At 35.8% G+C, this 22,114-nt stretch overlaps 1 protein-coding gene across 5 annotated transcripts in view; it reads left to right on the forward strand.

Annotated features, from left to right (window-relative positions):
- Nucleotides 1–18,728, forward strand: part of TRRAP (transformation/transcription domain associated protein) — a 102,013-nt gene extending 83,285 nt beyond the window's left edge. For all 5 annotated transcript variants that reach the window (XM_049790935.1, XM_049790934.1, XM_049790937.1 and 2 more), the window contains 7 exons: nt 494–755; nt 8,873–9,098; nt 9,685–9,902; nt 12,634–12,818; nt 14,467–14,670; nt 15,654–15,848; nt 18,056–18,728. In XM_049790935.1, the coding sequence (XP_049646892.1) occupies nt 494–755; nt 8,873–9,098; nt 9,685–9,902; nt 12,634–12,818; nt 14,467–14,670; nt 15,654–15,848; nt 18,056–18,340 (1,575 nt within the window). In that variant the 3' untranslated portion in view covers nt 18,341–18,728. The remainder of the gene's footprint in view (nt 1–493; nt 756–8,872; nt 9,099–9,684; nt 9,903–12,633; nt 12,819–14,466; nt 14,671–15,653; nt 15,849–18,055) is intronic.
- Nucleotides 18,729–22,114: the final 3,386 nt, after the last annotated feature.

The raw sequence follows: 22,114 nt of genomic DNA on the forward strand, positions 1-22,114 counted from the left end.
GATACCAGTTTCCTTCTTGATCTGGTCGTCTGTGGCAGGTGGTGATTATTGTCCAAAGTTTGAATTACAACAGATTGCAGATGGACATGCCACTCCACTTCTATTATTTGCCTCTCAGAGTGTCAGGCTATTCTGTTCTGTCTACCTAGCACAGTGCTTGTTTGAAGAAGGATTCCTTATATCACATCATTTTCTAATATATCACAAAATAGGAAATCTAAAACTTAGCTGCTGTTGAAAGAGCAAGGTGTACTTTGTGATGCAGCATTTCCACTGCTTAGTTTGTTCAATTGCAGTGCTAATAAGAATCAGTGCTGTGTCGTTCTGACCGTCTGATGCAATTTAAAAATATAGTTTTAAATAAATGTTTCTGAGAGGATAACTTTACTATATAAAATGTAGTGTGGGAATAAATACTTGGTGTCAAATCAGAAGGCCTAATCTTCCTGACTATTTTGTCTTTTTTTTTTGTTTTTTTTCCCCCAATCCTTAGGTTCTTAGACAACTGCAGCAGGGCTTGGCAAAGTGCTATTCAGTTGCCTTTGAGAAAAGCGGAGCCGTTTCAGATGCCAAAATCACTCCCCATACACTAAATTTTGTCAAGAAGTTAGTCAGCACTTTTGGAGTAGGTCTTGAGAATGTCTCTAATGTGTCCACCATGTTTTCTAGTGCAGCCTCAGAGTCACTAGCTAGGAGAGCACAGGCAACAGCTCAAGATCCTGTGTTCCAGAAGTTAAAAGGGCAATTTACAACAGGTAAATGTTTAAAATGTTTTTTTTAAATGTTACTTTTAATCTCCAGAGAAATTTCCCCTCCAAAGTTCAATTGTGAAGGCACTCTGCTTTTCTATTCTTCTTCCAATGTTTTTCCTGAGAGAAAATATAGAAAACAGCACCTTTCTGTCATTCACCAAACCTGAAATAGTTTGTTCCAGTCTTCCGTGGAGTAATAAAGATAATTCAAGTGAAAAACAGACCTCAACATAGAGAATGAGTATACTGTTGTATTTTTATTACCTAAAACTGTGGTCAAATCATGTATGTGTTCAAAGATAACTTAGATTACTTCACTACAATATTTTTGCAACTCACTTAGAACTGCCTGCTATAGATGAGGGGCAGTAATGATCTCTATTTTATGGTGATGCCAGAATTTAATGAAAGTTTCACCCCCAAACTCCAAACTGACAATATTTTGTGAAGTCTTTCAAAACAGCCTACTTCTGATGAGTAAGATTGCTTTAGTGTTTTGGATAACTAGATTATAAAAATCTTATTAAACAAAATTACATCATTGTTAGGTAAATTGAATCAATAACTTTGATCAGATCTAATAAAAAAGATACTTAAGGAAAGTAGCTTTTTTGTTTCATTCGTTTTCTCTTTACCAGTGGAGTTACATGTTTGAGTATCTGATGCTGATTTAAAATTCTAAGCAAAGCTTATGGACAGTAGAGTGTGGCTTTGATATATTTGATGAAAAGTGTTAAGGCCATGCAGCTGTATATGACAGAAGGTGAAACTAATTGGCATCAGTGTTTTGGATTGCCAGGATTTTGAATTTTGCATCTCTCTATCTAAACTACATCAGGTTTTCCTTAAAGATAACTGTAGAATTAGATGAAAATGATTAGTTAAATATAGGTGTTGATTTTTTTTTTAAAAGAAGAATTCAAACTCAGTAGTTGTTCAAAACTGGAAAGTTTGAATTTTTGTGAAGATCTGGGTTTTCATCTATTTTCTGAATCTACTTTTCTCTTTACCCTACTGGGACTCAGACTTAGATGATTCTGGCATGAGTTAAAACTCTATCATCTTAGTTTTATAGTGATTTGAAAAAATCACCTTTCCACATCAAGCTGGTTCCTCCACAAAAGTGAATCTTGCATTGAAAAGTTGTTCTTGATAGAATTCTAAGTTGCATAAAGTTGCCTTAACTTAAAATTATTTGAGGTCTACACAGCTACTGAGCATTTACAGAGTTTGACAAATACACTTGCGGTGTTTTTTCAAGCATTTTACTGATAATATTGTGAAAATAAGTGAACTGATGGGAATCTTGTGAAAGTAACCCAGTTGTAGATATGCCCTACATATCTTGTGCACGCTATGTGTCGCATGATGTCCTTTCTGAGGCACAACAGTTGCATGACAGCAGATAATGAAAGTCCTGAACCATATGATTAGATTTTTAATGGATGAAGTGTACTAGGGAGGGAAGTGGAAGTAGAAACATTTTGTGTGTCTTTAATGGAAGCATACAGGGTGGGGGGAGTGGAATCACTGGAATAGAATATAACAAATCCAAATGCATGATTCTCTACCTAGGGTGGAGTAACGCTGGGCGGAGGTATAAATCGGGAGAGGAGTGTCTGCAGAGCAGCCCTGCAGAAAGGGATCTGGTGGTGCAGGTTGACAGCAGGCTCAGTAGAGTCAGCAGAGTGCCCTGGCAGCCAAGAGGGCAAACTGCATCCTGGGGGGCATCAACCACAGCATAACCAGCCGGTCAAAAGAGGGGATTATTCCCCTGTATTCAGCATTGGTGTGGCCTCACCTGGAGTACTGTGTGCAGTTCTAGGCCCCACAGTTTAAGAAGGATGTGAAGGAAGGTACTTGAATGTGTCCAGAGGAGGGCAACAGAGCTGGTGACAGGGCTGGAAGGAATGTCCTGTGAGGAGCGGCTAAGGGCTTTGGGCTTGTCTAGTTTGGAGAAAAAGAGGCCAAGGGGTGACCTCATCACTCTCTGCAGCTTCCTGAGAAGGGGACGTAGAGAGGGAGGTGCTGATCTCTTCTCCTTGGTAGCCCACAACAGGATGCGTGGGAATGGTTCAAGGCTGCACCAGGGGAGGTTTAGACTGGACCTGAGGAAGAATTTCTTTACCGAGAGCATGGTCAGACACTGGAACAGGCTTCCTAGAGAGGTGGTTGATGCCCCAAGCCTGTCAATGTTTAAGAGACGTTTGGACAATGTCCTTAATAACATGCTTTAACTTTTGGTCAGTCCTGAATTGGTCTGGCAGTTGGACTAGATGATCGTTGTAGGTCCCTTCCAACTGAAAAACTCTACATTTAATACAAGTTTGGACTCGCTTTTCATTTTTAATAATGGTTTATATGTCTTTGCATTGCAGTAGCAGTATAGTTACTTTTTTATGATTGTAAGTGTTGTTCATATGCTCAGATTTTGTTGGATTTGAGTTATTTTTTGTCTGTCATAGTATCTCTTAGTTTCTTTCCTTTGAGTGCTAGAGAGATCTGGGGTTTCAGAAGGTATAAAGGAAAACTAAATGCAACACCAGGCTCAAGTCTGCAAAACCTAAAATAACGTTTCAGAAACAATTAAGAAAGTTTAGTTACAATTCAGTTACCATTTTTAGTTAAAAAATGGAAAGGATTTTCAGTTTTTATATGCTGTTGTGTATCTTTTGCATGTCTTTATGATATATAAACAGCAGTTAAGGTTTTCAGGTTTGCTGTCTAATCACAGCTTTTATAAAGATTTATACGGAACAACATATAAAACAAAGAAAAAAAACATAGGCCTGGACATAAAAATCGTGTAAAGTCATCAAATGCAATATGTTTCTCAGTAATTTTAGTTTAATAATAGGTAATTACTTTCTGTATATTTTTGTGTTGAAGAGTTCATGTTTTAATTTTCAAGTATGATTAAACGTGAATGTCTACAGGATTAAAAGAATTATTTTGCTTAGTGCTAGGTTTGATTTTATTTTAATCTAATAAATTCAGTGTTTTAATTCCCAAATGAAGTGTGGGAAAACAGAAGAAATTAAACTGATCAATATACTTATGCATTTTTGTAATTCAATTCATTATGCAGAAAATGAAAATAAGTTTTTTATTAATTTTGTAATAACAGTAAAATGCACATAAATAAACGAATAGGATTGTAATTACTGTACTGAAGATAACAAAGGCTGTTTTAACATTATGAGAAACCGTTTGTGAATCATGCCTACTGTGTCCTTTAGTCACACTAGAATGTTATTGTTTGTTTTTCTGATTCTCAGTACCAGTTGCATTTAGATGATGGACAGATAATTACAGTGGTTGTCTTCCATTTCAAAAGTATCCAAGCTGAGGAGCTGTCTTGGAGTAAACTCTTTTCTTCATTTATTTCTAGATTAATGTTGGCAGCTATGTTTTATAGACACTGTCAACGATGTTTGGTTGCATAATCATTTCCATCAACATCTGAGTTGCATCTTGATTCTGTTTGGAGCCATTGGGGACTCTCACACCTTTTCTTATATTCTAAATACTTGGTCTGCAGTAGTCTGGACTGTTGGAGCTTTGATAGGTCATCTTTTTCCATCCGAACGTTATGTATTTTGAAACCAGATTTTACTTTGATTTTTTTTTTTTTTTTTCCTGGAACTTCAAATGCATAGTTCTTTGACCATCTGTTCTTTGTTCCTTCTCTCCTTTTCTGCTGAACCTTTGACATCAAAGAACAGGCAAATGCTGAGAAATGTTCCCTTTGAGACCTCTCTCAGCAAAGAAAAGAGGAAAAAATGCCTCAATTGTTCATTTGTGGGCAGATGATAGTTTAGCATTTGGATTGGCTTCTTTCTGCAGCCATCTCTCCACTCAAGCTGAATACGAATGGAAAATTCCAAAGTATACCCTTAAAAGGCACGATAATTTTCTTGAGAGTTTTGGCACCCAGCACAATGAATTATTTACTGCTAATGGAAACTCTGTAATCAGAAGGAAGCTGCTTGAAGTCCTAGTTTGTCTCTGAAGTGTGGGGAGAGGTCAGGGGAAAGACCTCTGCTAATAATTTTCAGCTTTTTTTAAGGATTTTTTTTTTTTTTTCTTCTCAAGAGTAAGCATAGCATCACTTGGGTAGCTCTTTCTTTACTTCCCTTCTAATTTTTAGATAACAGGACGTTATCCAGAAAATCCATATGAAGAGGTTGGAGTTAGCATTGTATTTGACCTTGGTCTGGTCTTTGCAGTCTTGGTTTTCTGGAGGTGACTGATAAACCAGAAGTCCTGCTTTGTATTTCTGCTTTAACTGTCACTGAGATTTTTCATGTTTGTTGGTGCTCTCCAAAAGTTCTTGTGAGATTAAAAAGAACTTTTGGGAAAGTACAGAGTATGTAAATGTCTGAATAATACTTCAAAAGCAAGACATCTCCTCTCTCTTGGAGAATGCTTGGATCTTCTTCAGTATCATATTTATAAAGGATTTGAACTGCTCTGCAAAGCTAGGCTTACATTTCAGTTGTAAAGTGGCATCTTACGTAATGGGTGTCCTGGCTCTTTAGTTGAAGATCCTTGCGTCATGAACTTTCTTAAGCAGCTTTGTCTATGGTCAGAATAATCTTTAAAATCTTGCAGATGAGCTATTCTTGTGTGAAAAGCATTAACTGATTAGTACGGTTTTCTACCAGTTCAGCAGAAAGGGTTGGTTTTAGTTTTTAAGGCTTTGTTTGGAGGTGTTTTCTTTGTTTTTTAATGGTATGTTAATATTCTGTAGGTCAAGGGTTTTGAGGGGACAGAGGGTTTGGCATTCTAGTCTTGCTAACTCAAGTGTATCCTTTTTTTGTGTGGCTTCATGAGAAAGGATGGTATAACTCGCATTCAGAAAGTATTAAGCTTTATCTAGTTGTGTCAAGAACCATCAGGAATTTTTAGATCTGTCTCGCTGGCAAGGAAGATTGTGCCCCCTGTTTGTCCTTTCAGTGAGAGTGGCAAGAACTTGCCAATTATGCTGGATTGGATAGATTCAGGTAACAATTTTTGAGGTGTTCAGGACTTTGAATGGCTGTATTTGTTTGAAATACATATATCGCACTTTAAAATCTTTAGCAGCATTGAGAACAGAGAGTAAGCTTTCTCAGTTGAAATGCAGTCTGTAAAGTATCAAGGTCTTCTGTGACTATCTCCATTAAAGATGAGGAGGTAAACTTCCTATTCCGTTTAGGAAAAGATAGTATAAGCAGTAAGGTATTTTAGACCAGCATGTGTTAGCTTGAGAAGCTGTTCTCCAGTAGTAAGTACTGGAAAAAGTGGATTTGTTTTAAACAGAAATACTATTATATAGATTAAAATGTCTGGAAAGCAAAGAGACTTTGTACACAAGTAATGGCTGGTCTTGTATTTCCCTTTCTTCCAACTGAAGTGATTTTTCTTCTCAGATGGGCTCTCTGTGACATGAGCAAAAAGACTAATTGAACTCTCTGTTTTTCCCATCTGCCACTGGGAAACAGAACAACAGAAAAACCCTAAAATAGGCATTTCAATAAACTAGAGCTATTCTTGTGGTGAACTGACTGACTTTTTTTGTAAGGAATATATATTGATGCATATTTTTACTACTTCGGTGATTCACATTAGCACAAAAACCAGTTGCAATTTGGGGATACTTTCCTGCACTTCAGGGATTCAGGAGATAAATGATTCAATAATTTTTGCCACTTTCATGAAATGATTTACTCCCACTGCTCACTAGAGGGTAGGCTTGGGATTATAATAAGAGCATTTTACAGTGATATTGCAATAGATGCATTGCCCATACCAGGTAGAAAAAGAAAAGGGAATATTACAGAATTATACTAATTTCTAACATTTGTAAATATGAAACTGTATTTTTCATTATAGACTTTTTTTCTTATAGAAGTGGAAAGGATTTTGTATGTGCTGGTTTTTTGCTCTGTTTTGGGCTAGTGGACTTAAAACTTTCACTGAAAGCTTTTAGCATATCAGTATGTTGTGGATAAACAATGAAATATGTTGGGCTATGTGTTCTCTGATACTCTAAGTAACAGAATAGCAAAATTAAAACAATCCTAGGTTGCATTATTTTATTGGTAATAGTTCCTGTACATGTAAAGAAGAGAACTTGAAGAAGAGTGTATGTATAGAATTATGTGAAATCTTCTGGCTAAAAGAACATATGTTGTAAGCTTGTTTTTAGGAGTAAGTTGTGTGGATAATTGGAGTTTTGAGTGGTTTTAATTGTGGTTGAAAAAAACTTTATATGCAGTAATTACTGTGCGCGTGTACTTAATTCACGATTAGCGTACTTGCAGATAGATAGATGCTTGTAGTATGTTTGTGGGGTCAAATTAATTTCCCCTCTGAGCAGCACTCGTGATTGTTTTGTTTTGGGTTGGTTGGTTTTTTTGTCAACTTAGGAAGATATTGTGTGTGTAACATACTGAAACGTAGGTTCTGCAATAAGATTCAAACAAATTTTTGAGACTGTGTTAATTTTCTGTTGTATTGAACCATAACGAAGTTTCCGTTTTTCTCTGTTTTAGCTGTAAATCTCAGAAATACTGAATCGACATTCTCATGTTTCTTTTGTGGTGTTGCTTTTTCACTTGTAACATATTGAACTTAAAGTGGCATCTTTTAGACTCTGGTAGAGAAGTGGTTTTTAAAAATTCAACTGTTTTTTAACTTGCACAAGTTGGGATGCCACAACTAATGAGGTTACAGAGAGAGCAGTTTATTTTCTTATCCGATTGTCTTTAGTCTCTCACTGTTGTGGTACTGAAGTGCTGAACCATAATTTAATTTGTGTATGTGTTCTAAAACTGTAGCGAAAGCAGTGTTGAGAAAATGGCATTGGTGTTGGCCCAGAAAATTGTTGATATTGCAGTGATTTCTGTTACAGAATTATTTGCATAGTGTATTGAAGACCACGTATTGACCTTGAGAAAGTTCTTACTTCACTTGCACATGGGCTAGAGGAGATAGTTCCACACTGCACTACTGTTGTGTTGCAAAGGAAAGAGCAGGCTGTTTGCATAATATTGTCATTTTTGCTTAGGCTGTCATATCTGTTCTTCCTGTGGTGGCATGCAATTGTTATCTAAGCCAGGAAAGAATAAAGAGAATTTTCTTGCAGCTCAGTATAGGAGAATAATAGTAATAGCAGTTTCACTACTTGTCCTGCAGTTGAGGCTCTTTCATCCCTTTTGAAAGTAAAAAGCCTCCATTGATTTTAAATAAATAAATCACTTTTAATGAAACAGGCAGAAAATTATAGTGCTAGACTGTAAAATAAGCTTACTTTTTTTCTCTTTCACTAAATGATCTGATCTAATCTAATCTATTGGTTTGTTGCTGCTTTTTTTCTATCCAGTCTGGCTGTTTGCAGTATATAGACAGTTAAATACAGTAGCAGTATTTGAAATTTTCACAGTGTATTTTTCTAAGGTTTACATGACTGTAAAACAGGAAAATGTTGGGAAGATCATTATTTACTAAATAATAGTATTTTAAAGCTGTGTACCAAAGAGAGGCAGCAGATGCTGACAAGTTTAAGTTATATATAATTTTAGGACTTTACTAAAAGATTTTCCATAGAGATGAAATATTCAACAGAACCTGTCTTTTAAAGGCAGTACAGGTCTATGTGTGTGTTAGGTTTGCACTATTGAACTGTACGATTTGTTCTCCTCCAGCATCTTCTGTTGTAGTCTTGTTGCTGTTGTATGATCCTATACCAATTACACTCTGACACTTCCTTAATGATTCTTATGTCTCTTCTGTGTTTGTCTGAACCTGCTAGTTTTTCTTTGCGTTTTAGGGTTCATAGGTAGCTGTGTTTCTCTGCTGGACTTGCTTGGTAGTATGCTTTCCTTATTTTGTGTGAGTTGCTGATTGTAGTACCTTTCTGTTACACTATTGTATTCAAAACTGGTGTGATGCCTTTCTATGTAACAAGTGTGTGTGCTGTATGTGGAACTCCTTAAAGTATTTTGCTTGAAGGCATGTGGCTGAAAGAACCTCTTTGCAAATGCAAACTTTTGACACTTTATAGTTAAATACCCTATATAGAATTTGAAATGCCGGAGATGTGTGTATATATATTTTTTTTTTTTTTCTTTTAGACTTTGACTTCAGTGTGCCAGGATCAATGAAACTTCACAATCTTATCTCTAAACTGAAGAAATGGATCAAAATTCTGGAGGCAAAAACTAAACAGCTTCCAAAGTTCTTCCTCATAGAGGAAAAGTGCCGCTTTCTAAGTAATTTTTCAGCTCAAACGGCAGAAGTAGAGATACCTGGAGAATTCCTTATGCCAAAGCCAACACATTACTACATCAAGATAGCAAGGTAACCTAAAAATACCCTTTGGTAGTTGTAAATCTGAAAACAGAGACAAAAATGGAAACCTCTTCCATCCGTCCACTTTGTAAAACTAAATGTTGTGTACATTTCATATATTTAAATTCCATGTATAGAGTCATACTTTGGTACAACACCTTTATTTTTTATTTTATGCTCCTTTGGTAATTTAACATTGTCTCACTAAGCAACTGTACTGTTACATGAAGAGTATATTTGGTTTTCTTTTATGTTGATTTTAGTTGAGAATATTTGATGTCAATAGAGGTACTACTCTTCAAAATAGTGATAAAGGTCTGATCTAATGATTAGTTTTGCTTGAGAACTGTGTTTTCATAAAAACAAAATAAAACAGAAGACCTTTTTGACTACAAAATAGAAACCACGGGCTAGCTAGATAATAGAATTGTACCTTGTAACATAGTTGCACTGCCTTATTTCTTTGGTGGTTTGTTGGGTTTTTTTGGTTGGTTGTTTTGGGGGAGTTTTAGGTTTTTTGTGGGTTTTTTTATGTCATGATTTAATATCAGAGGAGATTAGCTCAGATGCTTTAATATCCCTTTTTTCCTGATAGGTTTATGCCCAGAGTGGAGATAGTTCAGAAACACAATACTGCAGCTAGAAGACTCTATATCCGAGGCCATAATGGAAAGATTTACCCATATCTGGTAATGAATGATGCTTGCCTGACAGAGTCTCGTAGAGAAGAGCGGGTATTACAACTTCTTCGCCTTTTGAACCCTTGCTTAGAGAAAAGGAAGGAAACCACAAAAAGACATTTGTTTTTTACAGGTACTGAAAAGAGGGATTTTTATATTATTTTTAAGTATATGTTATGTGCAAAGATTATAATTGCTAAAGTTTTTGACAACTACTAATCACTGATACTGAAGTTTTTGAATATTCAGAAGGTAAATTCACATCTGTCTAGCTGATTAGTCTTTTCTGGCATTGTAGCACCCCTCTGAAGAAGTAGAGTTGATTGCAGGCAATCTAGGGTGTTTTTAGAAGAGTTTACACACATCATTTATGGTATAAAGTTCAGTTTTGAATAACATCTATAAGGCAGAGTCATGCCTATCTGTTGCTATGGAAATAGATACATGTACTTCAGAACAAGTGTTTAGACACAACTGGGGAGGGACAGGACAAAACTTTTTCTCCTCCAGTTGCAATATATAAATATTGAATTTCTTTTACGTCTTCCACATAACACAGAAGAAGAAACAACTTTTTTGTAGAGCTTTGAATTTTGTATATACTTTCTGAATTCTCTGATATGAGAACATATCTTTGTAATTTTTGAAGTAACTTTGTATATCCATGGTGATGTTTACTTTCAGGAATATATACTGACTGGTTAGTTGTTGCCAAATAAAATCCATTCATAATCTAGATACTGGATGCAGGACTTCTGTTGGGCGTACTTCTATGATCCCGTAAAAGGTTACTTGGTTTGGAGAGTGCACTTTGCCAACAGCACCACCTGGCAATGCTTAAACATTACAGAATTAACAAACATAATGGTAAGGAGGCCTTAATGAGGACAGTTAAGGAGGGTTGCAATATGATTTATGTGTATAAATGGCCAAAATACTCATATAATAAAAAGGTCACATAGATAAGCATTTCAAAACAGGAACAGTGAATGAAGGTTGAACACACGGTCTTAATTCTTTCTCTTTCCTTGTGTATCTTGGCTTTTTCATGTGTCGATTATAAATAATTCATTCACGAATTGAGGAACAGAGAATATCCAAGTCTCAACTGGCAACATACTTGATCTGCTTGTCGTTCAAATACTAATGTAAATGCTTTAAAATAGTTAAGCTCTTGTATTTTCCAGATACTAAGGCTGTTGGCAAGTACCAGCTTACAGCTGTGTAGTTACTTCATATTAATATATAAATACTTTTCATTTCAGAAGGCCAATGAATCACTTACTAAATTCATATAAATGAGTTCTGTACATTGCATTAGTCCTAATAATCCTTGATTGGTGAGGAGGAAATATATTATGGATAAGAGAAACTTTTATCAAAGACGCTAAGGCAAAGCTGCTCCTTTGCTGTTGTCCTTTTAAAAAGTGCTGAGATCTGATTTTTAAAAAAGTATGGCTTTATCAGTCCTCCTATTTGGGCTAATAGTATCTATTGACATGTAGTTGCTGTCATGAGCTTGGGTGGCCAGATAATGCAAGTTGCACTTACAGAGTTAGAAATGCATATTTGAGTTCTTACTTGAAAAAGACCAAAATGTACAAGCCAAGGGATTTGTTATAACAAAAGGTAAATATAGTACCTCTACATATATGAGGACAATTTTGCATCGCTCTGAGGCCAAAATAACAGAAATGCAGTCGATAAAGCCTTGAAAAATATGGTAAACAAGGCTTATGTGGTAAAATATGGTAAACAAGGCTATACAGAAATATATCCCCTATATAACATGATTAGTGAAGTAACATGTTTTCCTTCAAAGAGCTGTTTTTAAACTATAGTGTTTTTGGAAATAATTCTGTACCTTGTGTTTGATACTATTTGAAAGAACCTAAAGAGCATTCATTTCTCTGCTGCCAGAGGTTAATGGAAGCAGGCCAGAAGAAATAGCTCATTAACACCCCTCCCTTCTGCAGAATGCATTTTCTTCTTTAAGATTGAAGAAATTATGTCAAACAATTTAAATGCATTTAAACAACTTTTCCCTATATTTCTGAGGTTAAGTATTACAGCTTCTGAGACAAATGATGAGAGAACAGTTTTGGGGGTAACTGGAGGTTGCTGTCAAACAGTACAAGCAGTCTCACTGGAAAAGCTATCTATGGAAGAGGCCTTGTCTGTCTTGATGTAGGTGGGGATGCACATAAGACTCAGAAGGATGATACATCTGCTGAGCTCCATGAAAGTGCAAATAGGGTTTTTGCAAGTTTACTGCTCATCAAGGGAAAGTGCAGTGGCTTAAGTTATTGAATATTTCCTTATGTCTTCCCTATGTTATTTTCAAATAGTATCATTTAAACATCTGTTCCTCAACTATGTTCAGATTTTTTTCCTCCTGTTCTTCTGAATCACTTTAAATACCCTACTGAGTTTAGTAGTTTTGTTGTTCAGAGTCATTTTTATTGACATAATGCCAGTGTCATGTAATCAGATACTACAAACCCATTTGCATCTGAACAAAATATTACCCTCTTTTCTGCAGATAAAGAAAAGTAGGAAGAATAATGAGTGCTCAATTTTTTTTGCTAATATAGTTGAGATGTTTTTGTTAAGATAAAAAAAAATCTGCTATCATACATGCTTTGTTTTTAACTGAGCTTGTGAATTAGTTATGAGTGTAGTAATAAAAGTTTTCTCTTGGTATACTTCAGTTGATTGGCACAGTTGTGTTTTAAGGGCTGATACTTGAATGCTAATCCTTCTCTTAGTATTTGGGTTATGGATTGACTGTTTTGTTTTGTTTTGCTCTCTCTGCCCACCCCCCCCACCACCATTCTCTCTCACCCTTATGAAATTACTCCTAGTCCCCCGTGTTGTAGCAGTTTCTCCACAGATGCGTTTGGTTGAAGACAATCCCTCTTCTCTTTCCCTGGTGGAGATCTATAAGCAACGCTGTGCCAAGAAAGGCATTGAGCATGACAACCCTATTTCTCGTTACTATGACAGACTGGCAACGGTCCAAGCACGGGGGACTCAAGCTAGCCATCAGGTATTAGAATATATAATGAATTTTAATCAAGGGCTTTTCCTGAGGACTCTATGATACTGTGCCCAATCTGCCCCTGCCCTGACCCTTCACCTCTCATTAGATATATTTTGCAGAGGTTGTGTTTTGATTTTTTGGGGGGTTATTTTGTTTTTGTTATATGCATTCCCAAGAATACATTACTCTTTAGTGTTTTAGATTATCTTGGAGAGCTTCAAAAAAAGCTGTATTTGTTTTACTCTAGGTTGTTTTGGTAACTGCAACTGAAAACAGACAAGGTGTTGATTGCTTTTTGGCCCTTTCATATAGTGCTTTGAAAATAATTAATTGATAACATGGGAAACAGCATTCCTAATTTACATAAGCAGTTACAGCATGGTCTTCAATGCAGACTTCCCTATGTTCTTCTAATGTATCTTCTAAAATTACCAGTGGATTCATTTCATCTAAGTCAAATAGAAACAGTTGAGTAATCTTACCCTAATAAATGATAGTACTCAGAAAGAACAAAGCTCTGTCTCTCTGTAACCTCCATCAAACATCCAATTGTGATAAATAAGGTTATTTTATGTTTTTTATCATAAGGTTAATGCAAATTCTTACATAAAACGCAAGTCCCATTTCAAATACAGCTATTAGAAAATATATAATATAAATGTATCACAGACATAATTTAGAGAAACTATCTGTTCAGGCTTTCTTTGTTACAAAATAAAATGAAGTGTTACGTAACATCTGCTTCTATTTTGAGAATTTTTCCTTCAGGTTATGAAACTCTTTAACAGCCATTTAATTGAAGTCAGTATGACTATCATGCTTTTTGGTGTAATAGAACAGATCCTAACTTTATTTCTTTTTCTAATTAATTAAGCTAGTATATGCTACAGTGATTAAATATTTTGGTAGATTGCAAATGTTTCCATCTAGGGGATAAAACTATTGCACAATGTTCACTGACAGAACCAGGTGAATTGACCTCTCTGCTTTTATCTTTTTGTATTTTTGAGGTAATTTTGTTGTAATAATACATGATACAAATTACTTTACCAGTGTTTTTCCCTATCTTGTGTAATAAAAATCCTTTACTTTTTACTCTGCATATGAAGAAACCATGCAGAGAGCCATCTTTCGGTTGCATGCTTTGTAGGTCCCATGTATAATTTCAAATTTTGCTACTATGCTTAAAATACAGGATTTTATTTTATTGCTGCAAAATGCATATCCAGCTTGCACTGAACCTAGAAAATGGTGAGTATGTTCCGTTAGTTTCCCATAAGGAAGTGCAGCATTGTGAGTTGAAAGTCTCGAACAGAAGATACTTCAAATCAGGTCATATAACTTTTCAGTTTCAGGTTTTCTGACATGCCTGTTTGCAGTTCTTATGCTTATCTGATTTTTATTAAAAAATTTAGTCTTTTCAGATAAAGAATATTTTCTAGCTGTGCAGAGGATGGGCTAACAAAGTATTATGTGTGTTTTGACAAAGAAGTCAGGAAACAGTGTTGGATTGAAAGTGTCCAAATTCAGGATGTTTTTCCTACAATGGGATACAGCAGTTGAGAGAAGTTTGGTAGTTGCTTTTGGCATGTTTGTCTGTTGCTAAGAAGCGTATTAAAAATGGTAGCTTTCAACTAATATTTTTCCTATGTAGGTTCTCAGAGATATACTTAAAGAAGTACAGAGTAACATGGTGCCACGCAGTATGCTTAAGGAGTGGGCTTTACATACATTCCCCAATGCTACGGATTACTGGACTTTTCGAAAGATGTTCACTATTCAGTTAGCCCTAATTGGCTTTGCAGAATTCATCTTTCATTTAAATAGACTCAACCCTGAAATGCTGCAGATTGCCCAGGTATGCTTTAGTTTGTTCTAGATGCTTGCTGTCATCTTTGATCAAATGGAAATTTGGACTATACTTCTGAAATGAGTCAAAACAGTAATTTGACATATATAATTAACAGTGCATTTCAGTAGGCTTTTCATTTATATGTGATTGCACATCATGTAGGTAGTAATTTAAACTGCAGTCCCTGTGGACATCAACTCTACCTTCTGTGGTGAGAATTTAGAACTTTGTCTGTGAAATTGTTCTTAGATATTGGAACTGTTCATGTAAGTAACTGATAAGTCTCTTTTTAGCCCTCCTTCAAATATAATGCTTTGAATATATCTCTGTGTCAAACAGATTTAAAAAAAATATAAAAAAATTAGAGCGTAATTTTCTTAAAAGGAATGCCCTTTCTCAAATACTGTTCTCTTTTTAAGCATTGCCATCATGCCAAGCTACAGCTCCTGTTAGTAGTGATTTTTCTGTTTTAACCCAACATTGAAAATGAGGCTTGCAACCTTGGTAGGGCAAGGGTGGTATATATTAAAGTCTTAATGCCATTTTAATGCATAGAGTGCTATACTCTGTCTAACAATTAAGATGTTTTAATCCCTCTAGAGAAGCGTTCAGATGCTTACCCAGATTAAACAATGCATAGAGAATGCTTACCCAGAGCTGGGATGCATAGACAATGGAGATCTGTCTATCTGCATGACTCCTTATAGACCATACTACAGAAGAACCTATTACTTGTGTGATGTTACAGTAACGTGTATTTAGTAAGGGGACTTGGACACACGTTTTGAGAGCAATACATACCTGACTTTGTGCATGCCTTTGATTTTAACTTTTTTGCTCAAAGACTGTTTGACTGAAAGAGTAAAAAGCTATTGGAGTACTATTTGTACTCTGAGTATTAACAGTAAACAAAAATCCAACTTCTTTTGGTTTCATTAATGAAAATCTGTTCCTTTAATTACTTTTGTGCATCTTGCTTTTAAATCCAGGATACTGGCAAGCTAAATGTAGCTTACTTTCGCTTTGACATTAACGATGCTACTGGAGATTTGGATGCCAATCGTCCAGTTCCATTCCGGCTTACACCAAACATTTCTGAATTTCTTACGACCATTGGGGTGTCTGGTCCACTGACTGCATCTATGATTGCAGTAGCTCGCTGCTTTGCACAGCCAAATTTTAAGGTTTGTATACCTTCTGAAAGGTTGTTTGCAGGCATGTTATATTTGGCAGTTCATAAACTAAACAGCACTTTCTTGGTTAAGGTAGAAACTGAACAGTCAGTATTTGTTTTTAAACCTTACCCTAAGGTCATCATAAAAGCCAGTTGAAAAGTTTGCAATTCACCTTTTTGGAAAGAATACGAGGAAGATAGGTGTAATTCTACCCTTAATTTAATTTTTTTTGTCCACACATGTTAATTTAGGCTGATTGTTTCAGTGCTGTAGCCTCATCAGTCCTTACAAATTCTGGCAGTGGTAAATAGTAAAATGACAAATGCAACATCATTTAGAATCTTCATAATAATCTCTGAATAGAAATGTGTCTTGGTCCTTTGTTAGTGGAGTAGAATGATGAAGATACACTGTTACTTTGATGGATTCTAGCTCTTAGCAGGGTGTAGTTTACTGAAGACATTGTCTAACTTCCTTTTAAATTCTAATGCTTTCCAAAAATGAGGCATCTTGCACTTAGGCAAGCAATTTACACCAGAAAGACATTGCATGTAACGTGCTGTAGCTATGGTGGGACCTAGTTACATTTTAAAAGATGGAAAATATCCTAAAGTGATTTTTTACTTTATAGTACAGAAAGTTGTGTTAGAATATTTTTGATAATTCTTCATCTTACTTTGCAAAGCCATGCCTATACATGCAAACGAATTTGCAGACATAGCCTCTAATTTCAACATCTGAATGATGTATGCCCAATTAGACTTGCCACATCAAGTTGGTGTGGCCCCACCTCGAGTACTGTGTGCGGTTTTGGGCACCTCAAACTAAGAAGGACATCAAACTATTAGAGTGTCTCCAGAGGAGGGTGACCAAGATGGTGAAAGTTCCCTAGCGCAAGACTTATGAGGAGCGGCTGAGGTCACTTGGTTTATTCAGCTTGGAGAAGAGAAGGCTGAGGGGTGCCCACATCGCTGTCTACAGCTTCCTCAAGGAGGGCAGTGGAGGGGGAGGCACTGATCTCCTCTCTCTGGTGACCAGCAATAGGACACAAGGAAAGGGAACGAAGCTGTGTCAGGGGAAGTTCAGACTGGACATTAGGAAAAAAATTATTCACTGATAGGGTGGTCGGTCACTGGAACAGGCTCCCTGGGGAAATGGTCATGGCACCAAGCCTGTCAAGAGTTCAAGGTGCATCTGGATGATGCGTTTAGTCATATGGCTTAGTTTTAGGTAGTCCTGCTAGGAGCAGGGAATTGGACTCGAAGATACTTATGGTCCCTTCCAAGTTGAGATATTCTGTGATTCTATGATTCCTTGAAGATCAGAGCGTAGGTACCCATTTATTCTTTTTGGAGTGAAGGGTGCCCAGCTCAGTTCAGGCATGTGGTGATATTGCTTTAGGTTGTTTATCTTTTGGATTTAAGAGGAATACTTTTAACATTTTTTTGCATTTATCTTTTTTACAAATGTCCATAAAATATATTTAATATGTGTTTGTATATGTTGGCCTATGTGTTATAAAATGTTTTATTATTTATGTGCAAGCAGCGAGTTTGACTTAGACTGGATACCTAAAAGTTTGTTTTAGAAGCTCAAGACTGTTGGAGTTGACAGATAAATGTCAGTAACTCAACTCGGTGATGAGAAAAAACAGGAAAATATTTGTTGCAGGCATTTCTTTTTCATCCAAGGATAGAACTGGCCTATATATACGTATGTATGTACCAATATGTATTATATACATATGTATGTATGTTCTTTCCCTGTTTGGCAGAAAACAGTATTCTCTGAGAGCGTAATCATTGTGCAAAAAAACCCCCAGCTTTGCAAAGCACTCTTTATCTTTGCATAGGACTTTTGTGTATCTGTGCGTGTGTGTGGGAAAAGTCATAAATTTAGTGGAGTCATTTAAAAATAGAATATACATGACTGTATGTGTGTATGAAGATCTTAATATATGTTATAGTTTATGGGATTTTTTTCATTTCTGTAGGAGTCATTGTGTTGTGTTTTCATAATGAAAGCTTTTTATGAAAAGAAAAACCTTGAGAGGAAAGTAAAGACAGTTGGAAGCCATACTCATCTTGAAAAGGCTGAGATTGCAAAGTGGGAACAAGAGTGTCAAAATGCTGTTGACTAAAATCTAGTTACAAATCTATAATCCCTCATGGTTCTTTGGATTAAATATAATAGTCTTATTTTTCTCCTTCATATAGGTTGACGGCATCCTAAAAACTGTGCTACGGGATGAAATAATTGCATGGCACAAAAAAACACAAGAAGATACTTCCTCTCCACTCTCAGCAGCTGGGCAACCTGAAAATATGGACAGCCAGCAGCTGGTTTCACTAGTTCAAAAAGCTGTTACTGCTATCATGACTCGACTTCATAATCTTGCTCAGTTTGAAGGAGGAGAAAGCAAAGTCAACACTCTGGTAGCAGCTGCAAATAGTTTGGATAATCTCTGTCGTATGGATCCTGCCTGGCACCCCTGGCTGTAACTTGAAATTTTTCAATAGCTTTTTTTAAAATTTTTTTTTTTTTTTGCTGCTGTTTGTGGTGTGAGCCATATATTGTGTTAAGAAAATGTGAAAAAAGCTTTCCAGACCATGGCTTATCTGTCACACTGCATTTTGTCAGTCTTCATTTTAATCGTGTTTACAGTAATATGACAATTTTACTGTTTTTAATTTCATAAGGGGACGTTTCCTCCTGTTTAAAAAACGTTGTTTAATATGCAACAACAGCTTTCACAAATAGCTTAAAGTGAAGAAAGGAAACTTAAATAATGTACAGAAAAATCTTATTTTATGATGAGGACTATAAAACTAGAACTGTTAGATTTAGGGTCTGCCATTCCTAATAACCTGCAGTATATAATTTTTTTTATACAATAGTAATTATTAAAAAAAAAAAAAAGACAGTATTCCCAGTTACTGGATTTTCCTTTGTGGAATTTTGCTTAATCACTGTCCCTTCATTATACCAAATTGAAGGCACAAATAAATACTCTTCCTTTAAGTTTGCTTCAAATTTACATGAGCAAAGTTGGTTTGTACAGGGAATTTTGTACCAAATGTATAGAGGTGACGTTTTGTTAGGCACTGAGAAAATGATGATCAAATCGTGCTAGCTTTTCTTGGAGCACAAGCTATGTACAGTAAAAGTGTAAACCATTTGGGTATTTGGTTTAGTTGTGGACAGTGTTTGGGGGGGAAGTTTGTAAAAAGGATGGAAAAAGTCATCCTTTGATACATGGATTTGGCTGTAATAGATAAGAAAAGTAAAATCTTAAAAAGTTCTCTTTTTTTAAATGTTTAGAATTACAATAGCTTCTTTAGAATTAATCTGTTTCTTTGTAATTTAAGAAAAGATCAGTTTAATGTTTCACTTGTCTTTCTGTTGTCTTAGCATTTTTATAAAACTTCGGTGTTGAGAATGTTAAATTTGCACAGAGTGATTTTTTTCAAAATAAATATTTTGTAAAGCTCTCTATGGTATTCATTTTATTTAGGTTGTTTTTCATATAATACTACGGGCTAAATAGAAAAGACCCCAAAGCAGGTGTAATCTTTAATAAATGTTAAAGGGTGATGACTGCATTAATGAGATGTGGATGTGATGTTCTCATGTATAGTGTTGAATTTGTTTACAGAAGAGCTGCAAATAGGAAGTATGTATATGACAAGAATTTCTTCTTTCAGTGTAGTCTTCCTAGCCAGTCAATTAATATTAACCATCCATTTTCTGAAAGTCTTTCTTCAAGCAGAATAGTCTATTTCACGTCTACAAGAAATTCAGCCTTTAAGTAATTGTTCAGAGGTCAAGATTAAATGTGCAGATGAATTCTATTGGGGGATTTCTGCTATTCCCACAAAAACAAAGATGATCTTGATTGCCATAGCAAAGGATGTGTCTGCCTGTTGTGTGTGGGCTTTTTTTTTTTAATGTGTGGGGTTTTTTGGTTGTGTTTTTTTTTTTTTTTAATAAGCAGTCAACAGGTTCTTTAGAGATTTCAGGGTAACACGAGAGGCATAACTGAAGTTAATCACCACCGTTCAGTAGTGTACTTTCTGTGAGACAAGGGGAATATCTAAAAGGCAATCTGATGACTTTTCCTGGGTCAGTGAGCTCACCTGCAGGTTAACAGGTGAACATCTAACTCATTGGTTACCTGCAGATCAAGGCTTGTGGTAGGTATGACTGTGGTCATGTCATTATTTAAAAACAAAGCAACATGTGCTTTCCATAGGTCTCTTAGAGTTGCAAAAAGACCTGTTCCTTTGATCTTTGTAGCCACTAGCAGAACCATTCAATTGGTATGAACTTTGAGTGTCAGCATTATGCAGGAGTACCTGTCCCTCTCTACTGTTCATCTTGTACAAGTTCTTCTAATACCATAAGCAGCACTGAACTTGATGCAGGGAGAAGTGAGGCTGATGGACAGAAAGTGCTATATATATTTATGTATGTAAATACAAGTTTATATGTAAATACAAGTGTATATATAAATACACACACAGACAGAGGTTGCAGCCATGACTGTAATATGAACTCAAAATTTTTAAACCCATTTGAAGGCTAAGCATTAAATTGGTTTTTACTGTATGTTTGGCTGAGAGGCATCACTTTGTCATGTCAGACAGACCTTGGGTATCGGTTATTTGCTCAGTCTTCATTACCTTTCAGGTGGGATATTCCACTGTTGTACTGGGGATGAAGCCTTTGGTGGTTAGTACAGGATATTTTGCTATATGTTAGTTATGCTACATGTTACAGTATGCGCCACTTATAGTATATAGGATAATATATAATTTTGCTAGGTTAATTTATGAGTTTGCACTTGTTCTTTACTTTTTAACTAGTAACAAGTACATCTAGTATTGGAAATGAAGATACCTTGCACTCCAACTTAAATGCTTTTTTTTCCTCTTGGGATATAACTATAATAGGAAAAATAAAGTGCAATTTTGAATTTGGAAGTTAAGATATTATTGACTTGTAAATGAAAAATAAATGTGCAATAATGAATTTATGGGAAAATGGCATATTTTAGAGAAGAAGCCTGGAAAATAAATGAATGTTCCGTTTTCATTGTGAAAGACAACACAATATTAAGGAACAGTGATAAATTTAGCTTATTCTGTGTAGGAATTGTAATAATCTAATCCTAGAAGTTTTGGAATAAAAAGTGACTTGGAAATCCTTGTTCACTAGCTTCAAGTGCAACTGCAGTAATGCATTATATGTTTCTCTGAAATGATGTCACTTAGAGGATTTCCCATGTAAGTTTCTTTTCACTTCTTTCCTAGGTGAGATGGACCAGAGCCTTTCCCAGCTGAATCGCTACTGCCTTTCCCATTAATTGGTTTGAGGACCTTAGCAAGAACAAAGGGACTGTCATCAAGGAGGTCATGACTTTCCTAGGTCTCTACCTACTACTTTCCTGGGTCCAGAAGAACGAGTAGCAGATAAGGTCCAGCAGAAACAGATGGTAAGCATTCACCCCTCGAAAGTTTCAAACAGAATAGTAGCTAACTGGTTGACCCCGAGCCATATCCATGTGATGACAGGTAAGTTTGGTCAGTTTGTGAACTTGTGGACTTGAGATGTAGGCATTTAGCTCAAGGGGATCAAGCTTTTCTGCTTAACATAGTTCTTATGTGGATCAAAGGATTTGCTGTGGGATTTGACTGGAAGGTAGAGTTTATTATTTCTCACCAGATACTTTTTGTTCTAGATTATGGTTCTGCTTCCTTGTATGATGAATAAAGCATGTCCCCTTTATTCCCACACTTGGTTTGTGTGCTCCTTATACGTTGAAGAGACGATGATGGATTGAGTCATGCTGTATGCTAGTATATACAAGTGGAAGCACAAATACATGAGTGGTCAGGACTATATAAGGACTTGGAAAACAAACATACCTTTTTTTTTTTTTTTTTTGGCAAAGACTTGCTTCCTTATCAAAATCACATTGGCAAGAAGAATCTGAACTTTCTTATAAAACGTAACGCTTCCTGCATGTGTCACAACATACTCTATATACAGTCATTCACAACTAAGCTTAGTGCTTTCATGACTTGAAGGGAATTATTGGCTTCCATTTATTGAAGATTATAATATTTGCAGCTGTGAAATATGGCACATGCTGCATCAGAGGAGTTGCAGTATCTTTTCCTTAATCATTTGTGTGTCTTAGATATGTCCGACTGAGGGATAACAGCATTCGCTGAAAGGAAATCATCACATAATTCAGCCACTTTTCTGTTCAT

This window comes from Accipiter gentilis, chromosome 33 (assembly GCF_929443795.1).
Source record: "Accipiter gentilis chromosome 33, bAccGen1.1, whole genome shotgun sequence".
NCBI classification, from domain to species: domain Eukaryota; kingdom Metazoa; phylum Chordata; class Aves; order Accipitriformes; family Accipitridae; genus Astur; species Astur gentilis.